The sequence below is a fragment of the Syngnathus floridae genome, chromosome 14, assembly GCF_059516105.1.
Source record: "Syngnathus floridae isolate MCC-2025c chromosome 14, RoL_Sflo_1.0, whole genome shotgun sequence".
Classification (NCBI taxonomy): Eukaryota; Metazoa; Chordata; class Actinopteri; order Syngnathiformes; family Syngnathidae; genus Syngnathus; species Syngnathus floridae.
The window spans coordinates 4050080-4061507 of record NC_142426.1 but is presented as its reverse complement, the minus strand read 5'-3'; the positions used below and the strand labels follow the sequence as shown (position 1 = coordinate 4061507).

The window sequence follows — 11428 nt, the reverse complement described above, 5'->3', positions numbered from 1 at the left end:
AAAATCTGACAACCAGAGCTGTGTCCCCAAAATTTAATCGTCATATTCATAAACAATATACATTACAAATGTTTAAGTTTGACATGATAATTTTTACAGCTCAACATGAACAAAACTACTTTATGAGAACATATTTATGTTAAGTGGGGTCCAGAGAGATTATTTTACATATTTGTGTCATCGGAAATCCACAAAGACTCATTTTAAAAAAACTAAGTTAAAAAGAAAACTTTTTCCTAAACATCACGGTTAAAAATGTACCAATTAAATATTGGCAAAACCAAATTTAATTTTCAGCGCAGTTGTCTCTATCTGCTGGTTAAGTCATTAGCAATCAAAGTGAGTTACTATTAAAATGAAGTAATCAGTAACCCAGTTACCTTTTCAAGAGAATCCGTGGAAACATTGCTTGCTTCACTCATGATAAACGGCATAGACACTGGCCACGCCGTACAGAGACGTGTTCTTTAAAGACCACGACGCAAAGGTGTCACTTGATGGGTCCCACAAACAGCGGCTGCTGACCTCCATGCTCTGCCCGGCCAGCTGGCCGATGTGGACCACGACAACCACCTTGTATCTGCGGATCATCAGGTCCTTCACACGGGCTCGTACCACCTGAAGGATGACATCGAGAGGAATGATCCCGTAAAGTCTCGCTTTGCAATTTGTCTCGTCTTTAGGACTCACCTCACATATGGTTTTCGTCATTTGCCGGGACCATTCCACTTCATATTCCTCTTCTTCTAAGTAGCTTTTGAGTACGTCCTTAAGTATTTGCTCAAGTGCAGGGGCAGGAAAACGTTTCTGAGGTTCTGTTATCAAAGCACACAGAGAATTAAGCGTTGTCTTGTGCAGTCGTTGAGATGATTTTTTGTTTTGACTAAAGCAAACAGATCAAATTTTGGGGGCAACAATGCCATGACAAAGATGTACCTAGCCGATAGGTGTTCTCAAATTTGACAGTCATTCGTTCATCGTGGTGGTCATCTAAGCAGGACACATTGCTCAAAGAACTGAAAGAGACAACAGATCACACTCAGTTGACCTTCCTGAGAGACATCAGAAAAATATCTAGTCTGAAGTTGTAACGCAAGAGGGTCAACTCACTCCTTGGTCCTGCCACCCGTGATTCTCATTCCATGACTTCCCTCTGAAAGCCCCTTGCTGATCCTCTTGTCTGGTCTCTTGACCGCTTTATCTTTAAGCACATCAGACATTTTCTCAAAACAGAGCACAAATAGCGAACGTATAGAAAGGAAAACAAAATTGCAAAAACAAACAGCGAAAGTCACGTTTCAAATCAGCACATTCGCATTTGCGATCATCTTGTAAATCGGCACTTTTGCAAAAAACGCGTTCGTAATCCAACAGGCGTTTTCCAGTTTTGCGTCGTCATGACAACTGTAACTCGGGGCGGGTTTTCTTCACTCACGGAAGTCGGGTTTATTTTATTTTATTTTTATTTTTTTTCCGATAAAAAAAATCCTGTTAGCTAAATAAAACATGGCTTGGTGGTCTAAGCGTATTGATTTTACCAGTTTAGTACATAATACAAAACATACATAATATCATTAACTTCTTCCACCCATCCATTTTCGACGTCGGCTGCATTTATGCTGCTCACGAAAGCCGAATGGCGGACTCCCTCCTCAACTGGATGCCAGGCAATTGCGGGGCACACACAGAGAGCAACCAACAAATATCATCATCAGCTTTTATGCTTGATTTGCATGCTTTTTCTTCTTGCGACGACATGAGAACGTCACGCTTGCGTCATTACCGTAACTCTCAGTGACGCCACGCACCTCGAATCACAACAAAGGTCATCACGGTTGACAGGTCTGACATGAAAATGGAGCAAGTTTAAAATTACATTAATATTCATGTACTTAAAGAGTAAATTACAACAGTAACAGAGTTGTACTATAAATATGTTAACATACGTTTAAAAATGTAAAAATATTTTTTGAGTGTGTGAGCAGTACAAATGTACAAATGAGAGATTGGTGGTATTTTCTTTTCTTTATTAGCCAAGTAAAACAAGTCTTACATTATATTGACTTTTTCCACATGTATTTACTTTTCAAATCTTTGGATGGGAAATGTACATCAAATGTTTGCATATTCTGTGTATTGAAAGACGGACATCACGTTCTGCGCAAAAATCCAGGCAAAGAAAAGAGAATTTGAATGAGCTGTTGCCTTAAATGTGAGGCAACATAGTTGATCAGCTAAAGATGGAAAATACCAGATGTTTTGTGTGCAGTTCAAACAGGGGACATGAATGACTACATGCCAGATTCACTGAACAGGTATCAAACTTGAAGTAATAGCATGATTACGCAATAGTACACAGATTGCATCGTGACCTTATTGGCATGGAGAAGCATCACAATGAGAGAAGTGGGGAGGGGGCAATGCAGACTTCATGCGGCGCCGGACTTATTCGTGAACAGTAACACGTACTTTTGTACAGGGAACACACAAAATAAACAATAGATGAGGAGAAACGCTTTCGTTCCAGATAACCTAAGATCCTTATGACGTCAACAAACAAACAAGCACAAACACATATCCATCCATATGCTGAGAGAAATATTTCAAACATAGTTCTCTGTCTACACTTTTGACACTTAAATATTTCAATATTGCTCTTAGAATTTTTTTAAAACATGAAATGAAAAAGAAAAGCCGTCACAGCAGGTACATAATACGTGTGCAGTATCTGTTTTTGTTTTTTTTCCCTACAACACATTCATCACTTTTGATGTCCTTGAGGTAACCAAAACCCGCGTATAAGATCGCAGCCATATTATGAAGTGGCAATAAATTTTGCTAATACAGGATTACAACCTCCCTTTTTCCAACATATGGCACAACCCTTGTCAATCTTAAGGCTCACGCAGACATTCAACAAAAACGGTGTGTGTGTGTGTGTGGGGGGGTGTCTTTCATCAACCATGCGTTGCAATTTTTTTCTTTTTTAAAATAATCTCTAAATGAATACATTTCCATTGGAAAATAACCCTCCTTATCATACAATTTTTGTACATTTTCCACCCTGTGGTCATAATATATCATCTATTATCTTTTACAATTAATTTACAATGACAAGTTGGACAAAGTTAGGGAGGTTTGGCTGCATCACTGTATGGATCCACTATTAAGCTTCCAGGAGTCAATTAGGATTTCACTCCTTTAGGGCCTAAAAGTGTTTCAAGTAACAAACTACATGATTTGCATACACTCAGCAGCCATCTTTCTACCGATGGATGCTGTAAAGTTTAAAAGGAGTCATTGTCGTCAGAGGCAAAAAACAAACCACGGATTCCCCTGCTTGTGTGCATAGGCAGGTCCACTAATTATCTGCCAAATATTTCCCTGTGGAGTAAGAAATGTTTTTAGTCAAGCACAATGGCGCAAAGCGATTTGAAAAGAAAGCCATGGTTCATACTCTGACCTGCAGCGAATCTCTTCTTAATTAGGGAGAGCCTGTAGCCAGTCCCGAGCAGTTGGATATCGCAACCGGACATAGTGCTGCCCTCACTGGTGAAGTGAACTGCCAGCTGGGAGGGTTTCCACGGACCCTCTGTCATCTGGAAGCGGCCCAGCAGAGCCCCGACTCCTACAGGACACCGATGCAGCCAGAACAGATTTCAACATCAAATGATCAAAAAAGTTGAAAAGCTTTCATGGCATTTGAAAGGATTTCAAAGGTAACTTACCTCCGTTTTCAGACCTACTGGAAAGGCTGGGAATCTTCCACTGTATCATCTGCTGCTCTGGATGCCTTCAAAAGAAACAAATCATCGTTCCCTATTGAAATGAATGGAAGTGCCATTAATCCGTTCCGTTATTCTGTTCAACTGTACTGCACAGGAATTTCTACAGCTACGTGGAGTGAATAAATACTACTGATGGTGAAAGCCCTCACCAGGTGGCAGGTGGGACCATAGCCTGGAGTTTAGCTACGCCTCCATCTACAGGAACCAGAAAGTGGACGTTGTGAAGCGGAGCCGGGGTCACCATTGCCTCTGCGTTGTATTTGTAGTCTATCCTCAGGTCCGTGTTGTCCGCATCGCTGCGCCAACTCACGGCTAGACTGAGAGGAGTGGACTGGATTCCATCTGCTGACACCTAAAAGGCACAGAGATATTTGAGCCAAGGATTTATTTGTTGGATGCATGGAAGGATATATGGATACCTGATATTTGATCATATCCACATTATAGTATGTCGCCTGGGGCTTCTGCTCAGCCACTTTCTTAAGATGACTCATCAAGTTTTGCATGTTCACCCAGAACTGTTTGGTCTCGACGCTGTCTGTTGGGGAATCACTGAAAGGATCAGAAGAATAGACACCATTGAGTGATTTTTTTTTTTTCAATGTAGGGAGCATTCTCCGTTGCTGTATATTCATTCCTACCAGCACAGCAGCTGTGGATTGGGGAGAACCTGCTCCAGTCGGGTGTAGTTGCCGATGCTAAAGATGAGGACGGGTTGAGTCGGGTGGCTGGCGAAATGCCTGGTGATGCCTGCTGGGAAGGAGAGCACCAGTTCCCCGGTAATCTTCACCACACATCTGAAAGAGCAGGCAAGAATGAGATAGAAAACGTGCAATTCAAGAAACTGATTGGAAGCAATCAGATTTGGCCACCGGATGAAATGCGGGCCTACTTGCTGGGGTCGGCGCCTTTGAAATAAGCGTTGATGGTTTCTGTGAAGGCCGCTGCCACTGGCAGAGTGTCCTGAGGTCCCATGGTAAGCGGGCTGGGCCCTCTTGAACACCCTAAATGGCACAAACACACAGAAGGTACATTTCAACAGAGCGGATTTGTCGGAGCAAACATTCACACAGAGTGTACCTGTGTTGGACAGATTGAGGTCCCGTCCTAAAGTGGGTGTGGACGCTGCGCTCTGTGACGTTATGGAAGAGATGGAAGAGGAGCTCTCTGCCCGAGCCAGTGGTGCAAAAGGTGGAGGGCTTCCAGACACAGAAGGACTGAAGGGCGGAGTCTGGAAGATGAATTAATTCATTGATAACGGCAACATCGTCATAGTACAACACCTTGCACGAATATGAGTCTGCAATAATTTGATTTATCCGGTAAATGATATGCTGTGATTCTATTTCATAGGGAGTGTATTTTTTACAAAATGTATTCATAGAAAGCAAGATATTTGATAAGTAAGGTCAAAGGTCAAACCTGGGCACAACACATACCAGGTCTGGGGTGGGTTTTCCGGGGGGCAACTTTGGCCGCGAAGAAGGCCGCGGAGGAGGAGGAGGAGGGACCGGACTGCCACGAGACTGGGGGGTAGCGCAGCGGGCTGGTGAAGATGCTCCTGAGGCACATAGCAGCTTAGCTTGAGCTACCTGAGATGCTTGTCTCAGCAAAGTCATTTTTTGAAAACAGTATTTCCTTCATCTTATAACCAACCACACTTTGGCTATCAAAGCGCTATATGGGAGTATTTTTGTAACTTAGGTAGGTCCACCACTTGAATCCTCAAGCTTACCTGAATGAGGCCCAGGGGAAGACACAATGGATCGGTACGCGGTCGGATGAAGAGGAGGCGGCGTTCCACGGAAGCTCGCCGTTAGCTCTCTTGGTGAACCCGTCAAATCTGGGATGTCGTCTCTCAGGTGCAGCGCCTCGGGCGTCCTTTTTCCCCCTACTCCCCCCAAAAGCAGGGGCGATATAACTCCTGTTCGAGGAGACCGTCTCTCCGCTGGCAGAGGAGGCACGGGACTTCTTGATACTGGGGAGTGCGAGTAATGCGCAAACTGCAGCACCTCCTCATCAATGGCCTCCTCATCAAGGCAGGCTGCTGGCGAACTGCTGGGCGAGAAGTAAGGGGGCAGGGGAGGGGCCGGTTCATCCGGAGGTGGAGGTCCAAACATGATGGAAGTGGGTGAGTCCGGTGGCGTGAAAGGAGGCAAGGAGTCAGGAGAGACGGCCGGAGGTGAAGGCGGAGGCTCGTTGGGAGGGGGTCCTGGCGAGAGACGAGGGGTGGAGGGTGTGGACGAGGGTGTGTCCGGGGCGGGAGAATCTGGTGGAGGGGGTGGAGCGGGCTCATCTGGTGGCGGAGGTCTGTCATTTGTGAAAGTAACCCATCTGGCGGACGGGGTGTCTTCAACAGCGCGCGGGCTACCAAACACATCGTCCAGGTCGGGCGCCGCCGAGCCTCGGTGGGATGAGGGCGACAAGACGCTTAGGTAGATGGGGGCAGAACTGCAAGTTGCTCTTCTGTTGGGTAAATCAACTGCAGCAAAAAAAAAAAAAAAAAGAAATGATGGCAAATATGGACGAGCATTTTTCAATTCAATCCAAAATTGTTTACCTGCAGATTGCGAAGGATAGCCTTGACTCCTCGATATGTTCTTGGGAGGGAGCGGAGGAGGAGCTGCAATGACAATTCAACACAACTTTCAACATTTCAGCAATTGTGAATATTTCAAAACAAGCTTACCTCCCGTTGGGAAACTTTTGCTCAAAGGCGACTCCGACCTTGGCTGAGATCCTCCCCAGACATCAGCAGGAAGCACTGAAGAGATGATGACCAATGTTGCCTCTGTAGTAACTTTTTTATGTAAGCATGTGATACTGTACGACTTGCAATACCATCATATCTGGCATATTGGCTCAGTGTGGGCAGTCTGAAGAAGGCGGGGCTGTTCTGCGATAGTCTGTCACTGCAAAGGTAGACAAGTTTTTAAGTCGGATTTGTTGGCATGAAGTGATTTCTTCATGTTAGCACAACAGAAAGTTGGATGAACACATGTCAGAGTAGAAAAGCTGCTCTGATATTCAATGTAATCAAGTTGCTTCCTTGAGAAGAGACAAAAATCAAAAATGACCTTGAGGTGTCAGGAGCAGGACTTGGCGTGGGGGTCGAGCGTCTGGGTCGAGCAATCTCTTCACCTAGAAACGACAAACCGGCAAATGAAGGGCTGCTCGCTAGATTGGGCATCAAAAAGTAGATCAATGCAAAATGGATGGACTTACATGACAGGTGCCTCTTTATCTGTCCCTGTAAAAAAAAAAAAAAAAATAGTGTGTGACTTTAAGACTATCTGGCTGTCATTCGTGTTACATTCTGCACCGCAGAAGAGACGAGACGTTTGGGGAGGTTCAAACAGTGAGCGCACGATGCCACAAAACTCACCGGGCTGCGTCTCTGAGACCAGCAAAAAGGAAGAGAGAACACACCTGGGTCAGAAAGTGAGTGACAAATCAGTCAAACTTACATCAACCAAAAAACGTCACACACTGTTCCTTTCTATAATGCAACGTGACACACAAGAGATGAGAAGGACGGCACGATCATTTCAACTCATCATGAAGACTTGTGTGTTGGTTATGTTTGTATGCATTATGTGACATAAGTCAAGCTGCACAGGTTTATTCACCGACAAGGTATGAAATCATGCAAAATGAAGTGCGGTTAAAAAGGTCATTTGTGGCAAGCACCACTAGGGGGAGACTCTCAAGGAGATCTCATGCAAAATGAAGTGTAGTTAAAAAAAAAATGAAACGGCTTACCGGACTTCTCTTCTGCAAGATAAATGACATGAATGCAAAAATAAGAAAAAATGGCAACAAAAGTCAGTAACATCCTTTTTTTTTTTAATGAAATAAGAGTTTTATTCCCGAGTTGACTCACCAGAGATGGAGAAAGCGCCAAACCTCCCACTGAGGCTTTGAGCTCATCCACCGATGGAGGGATGCATTTGGCACTCTCAGTCACCAGTGGCTTGATCCTGATTTGGAACTTTCTCTTGCTTTCTTCCTCGTCCTCTGAATCGCTGGAGGAGAAAAACTGCTTTCCTGTGGAAGCTGGTCAACATTTGTCAAGGACAAAAGAAAAAGGGCTACGAGACACGCTTCGGTACAGGTCATACTGGTTCACTTCCCGCTCAGGGACGGATAAGTAGTATAAAAAGTGGGCAAAAAGGATATCATCACCTTCATCGCCAGGACGTTGGCTAAAACCTTCCTCATCCACATCAGGCGATGCCTGAAATGACAGCGAGAAAATTGCTAAGAACAAGAATTCTCGGCTGATTTTTTTTTTAAAAAAGCCTTGATATTAGAATGCTTGTGAAGGCAGGCTCGCTCGTTTCATACGTGCGCTGGAAAGCAAAAGTGAAAGAGGGAGCAGCAAGACAAAAAATAAAAAAAGGTGGCAGTGAACACTCACGTATCTGTCCCAGTCAAACTCTCCATAGAAACCATTGGGTGCTCCGTTAGTCTTTTTCTGTACAAAATGACAACAGGGAAGGCAAACATCACACAAGTGTCTCAAAGAATAAAGCAAAGGAAAAACATGCAAGAGACACCCAGCAAATGTGACAGCTCTTTTTTTTTTTACACTAAATGCAATCAAAGTGAATTGAAAGTGAAAATAACAAGCACTTTGCCATGCTGGACAGACATATAGCCAAACAGAGGGGGAGAAAGTCGCAACATGTACACACGTTTCCTTTCTTTCCACTCGCAGTTGCTTCTTTGTCAGGTGAGCTCCTGTTTGAAATGACAAAAGAGACAGAAATAGCACCACTATAAACGCTGCTCTGGCCATATTTTTGCAGTTGAGTATTCCAAACATCCATACCAGGTAACTTACGTGGTCTCTGCATCCTTGTCTTTTTTTTGTAAGCCCAAGACCTTCCTAGTTCGTTTTTTCAGTCCTTGTGAAAGAAAGAGAGCCGACATCGCAAAGGATAAATGGACTGACATTTAAATAAAGCTCCATGTTAAAATTAAGACTACTGTATGTCCCGAGCCATTCAACACTGTGTTGACTCCAAAGTACGTAAGCAAAAATGGAGTCATTTTGAGAAGAAGCTTTACGCAATTACCTCGATGAATTAGTTTATTGCTTTAGCGCCGAGATGCCAGACATCGACAAACAGCTTCTATAGCGAATGAAGCTGTGCAGACTCCACAATCCACTTATGAGCCGGAAAGGAAACACTGATCAATGTGCTCACTTCATTAGCGTAATTCAAGTGAAATATGGCAACTATGGCATGTGGCACAACCTCCACCTGCTGCTCTATAAAGGAGTCACTTTGACAGCTTTGACATTGGGCATCTTGGTGGACTTGTAGGAAACCCGCACCAGCAGGGGGCCGGGATAACTTTCAAACTCTTCACTAATGTATAAAACTAATCATCAGCATTGGAACTTCAACACGATTGAGCTTTCCTTTTTTTTTTGGTTTAAAAAAGCAATTGAGAAAGTAGAAACATCAAATGGCAGATTGTTGTGACGTCAAAATGGGCTTAGAACACGAGAGTAACTTCAAGCTCGAGAAGTACACGGAACACCACAAGAGACTAATTGCAGGTCATTTGCTAATTTTAGCTACCAACCAAATGCCTTTTATGCACTGGCGTGGTATGAAGAGGGGGCAACTGTCATTAAGGTTAGTGAACAGGATACCATTTAGCCATGGCCATAGTTTAGCATTTCAATGTTTGCACAACACTAGTTACAACACGAGTAGGTGGAGGTTACCGTTTGTAAAAACATTTATAGCACACAAATAAGACTGTGCAGTGACATGAGCAGGATTACATTGCACCAGGGCACCATGTTTTTTCTTTTCACCACACCTCACTAGCCTTGGCGTTCCTCGTTCATAGCTTGCCAATGCTCAACAAAGCCGTCAAGCGTGCTTCGCAACGTACAGTCCGGGGCGTCCCGAGTCGTCGGCGCCGCATGACAGAGTGCGTCAATGAATTCGGTCCTTGATGGCCCAGCGAGACGCAAGAGGGCAAGGGGAGGACGGACGCAAGGGGTGCAAGATAAGCGCTGGACGCATTACCTTGCATCATGGTTGCAGATTTTCATCCTACACTGCCGCTGATGTGCAGATGGACACGAGTGGAGAAATGATTCCAGATGGTCAAAGGATGCCCGGGCAGGGCATGGCTAATTGCACGCGGTTCCCCCGGCCAAACGCGGAGGTTGACTCCCTCCTCCCTCAGAGGCCCAACTCCCGTATACAGAGATGAGAGGAGGGGAGGGCAAGGGAGAGGGTGAATGACAGCAGCTGTGGAGGACAGCAAGAGAGAGGAAGAGAAAGCCGTGGGGATAATCCTGGAATAAGGGGCCCGATCGGTCCTGGACGCCACAAGCACCAAGGCACGCTAAAGCTGGCTCGGTGGAGAGATGCTGAGGAAAGGAAGAGGGGGAACACGGAGCGCTCAGGAGAGCGAGGAAGACTAAGACGGAGGGAGGTGGGAGGGAATGGCTGCTTTGCTGATGTCACAGCTGCACTAAACCAATCCTGGCATCCGCGGTCACATGGCCGCTGTCCCCCGATGCCTTCGGCTTCCATCTGACAGAAACATCAGCCGAATGCATGCAGATTACACATGGATTCAACCACTGACTTCTTCTTTGGAAAAATAATTGACTTACTCATGTTGATATAAATAGAAGTAAATCACTGTCTAATAAAGACAAAACTCAAGTAAACCAACTCATAATTTTAGAATGCCTGACACAACAAGCGTGGAGCAAACACTGTGCGGACATCATATATTTAAAATGAAAGTTGGTTCATTTTTTTTGACTAATTTGCCTCGTCATCAAAGCTGGGGGTTACAAAAATCCATTCTCAACAACCGTACATTGACAGCAATCAGAATTATATCCAGTTGAGGGATACTCGAGGTGGTCACGTGAGGCATGCGCTATGTAAGGTCATTTATGAAGCTAAGTCAATGAGCTTAGCGAACCTGCAGTAACAGAGCAAAGGCACACCCCGCGTGCTTTCCTTAACAAGCTCCTTACTTACGTAAGTTGTCAGCACAGGGTCAGAAGTCATGCCAGCATGGATTTAGCTAAGGAGAGTATAACCAAATGAACTCCAGAAGTGGAGAGGGAACCAACTACTGCTGAAGTTTGATACACAGGACAAGCGGTGCGGATGATTGGATGGATGATTGGATGATTGGATGGATGGATGGATGGATGGATGGATGGATGGATGGATGGATGGATGGATGGATGGATGGATGGATGGATGGATGGATGGATGGATGGATGGATGGATGGATGGATGGATGGATGGATGGATGGGTGGATGGATGGATGGATGGATGGATGGATGGATGGATGGATGGACGGACGGACGGACGGACGGATGGCAGGAAAACAGTGACTCTCAAATTGCTTGTGTGACTACGTACATTGCAAACTGTATTGAGTCCATGTCGAGTTCAGTCAAGATGTTTAAATCTACCACCAAGGGCTCATCAGACCTTCCTTCTGCCCTCTTTTGTGTCTTTTAAAGAATGAAACAAACATATGAATGAAATCAAATAAACCCTCCTCCGTTTTGTGTATTGGGTAGGGAGTAAGACTATTAATTGATACAGATATAAAAAGGCTATACAAGCTAATT

The 11428-nt window shown here is 44.7% G+C and overlaps 2 protein-coding genes across 3 annotated transcripts; both read right to left on the bottom strand.

Moving 5' to 3' along the window:
* Window positions 1-19: 19 nt before the first annotated feature.
* On the bottom strand, window positions 20-1735 carry LOC148387142 (dynein light chain Tctex-type 5-A-like). 2 transcript variants are annotated; one of them, XM_088396434.1, is made up of 5 exons: window positions 1566-1735; window positions 1111-1201; window positions 937-1016; window positions 691-815; window positions 20-618 (listed from the first exon to the last, which is right to left on the bottom strand). In XM_088396434.1, the coding sequence occupies exons 1-5, from the start codon at window positions 1612-1614 to the stop codon at window positions 415-417; spliced, it is 549 nt and encodes a 182-aa protein (XP_088252560.1). In that variant the 5' UTR covers window positions 1615-1735; the 3' UTR covers window positions 20-414. The 2 variants fall into 2 exon arrangements, with proteins under 2 accessions (XP_088252560.1, XP_088252561.1); XM_088396435.1 differs by lacking the exon at window positions 1566-1735 and having other exon boundaries at window positions 1111-1389.
* A 275-nt stretch (window positions 1736-2010) lies between these two features.
* sgip1b (SH3GL interacting endocytic adaptor 1b) lies at window positions 2011-10335 on the bottom strand. The gene is made up of 23 exons (XM_088395619.1): window positions 9842-10335; window positions 8635-8698; window positions 8486-8531; window positions 8209-8265; window positions 7968-8025; window positions 7672-7847; window positions 7551-7562; window positions 7174-7185; window positions 7014-7038; window positions 6866-6929; window positions 6630-6700; window positions 6478-6552; window positions 6349-6411; window positions 5524-6270; window positions 5228-5349; window positions 4869-5019; window positions 4681-4792; window positions 4430-4585; window positions 4208-4340; window positions 3938-4140; window positions 3729-3793; window positions 3464-3628; window positions 2011-3384 (listed from the first exon to the last, which is right to left on the bottom strand). Exons 1-23 carry the CDS (start codon window positions 9849-9851, stop codon window positions 3362-3364), a joined length of 2610 nt encoding a protein of 869 aa, XP_088251745.1. The 5' UTR covers window positions 9852-10335; the 3' UTR covers window positions 2011-3361.
* Between the last annotated feature and the right edge of the window lie 1093 nt (window positions 10336-11428).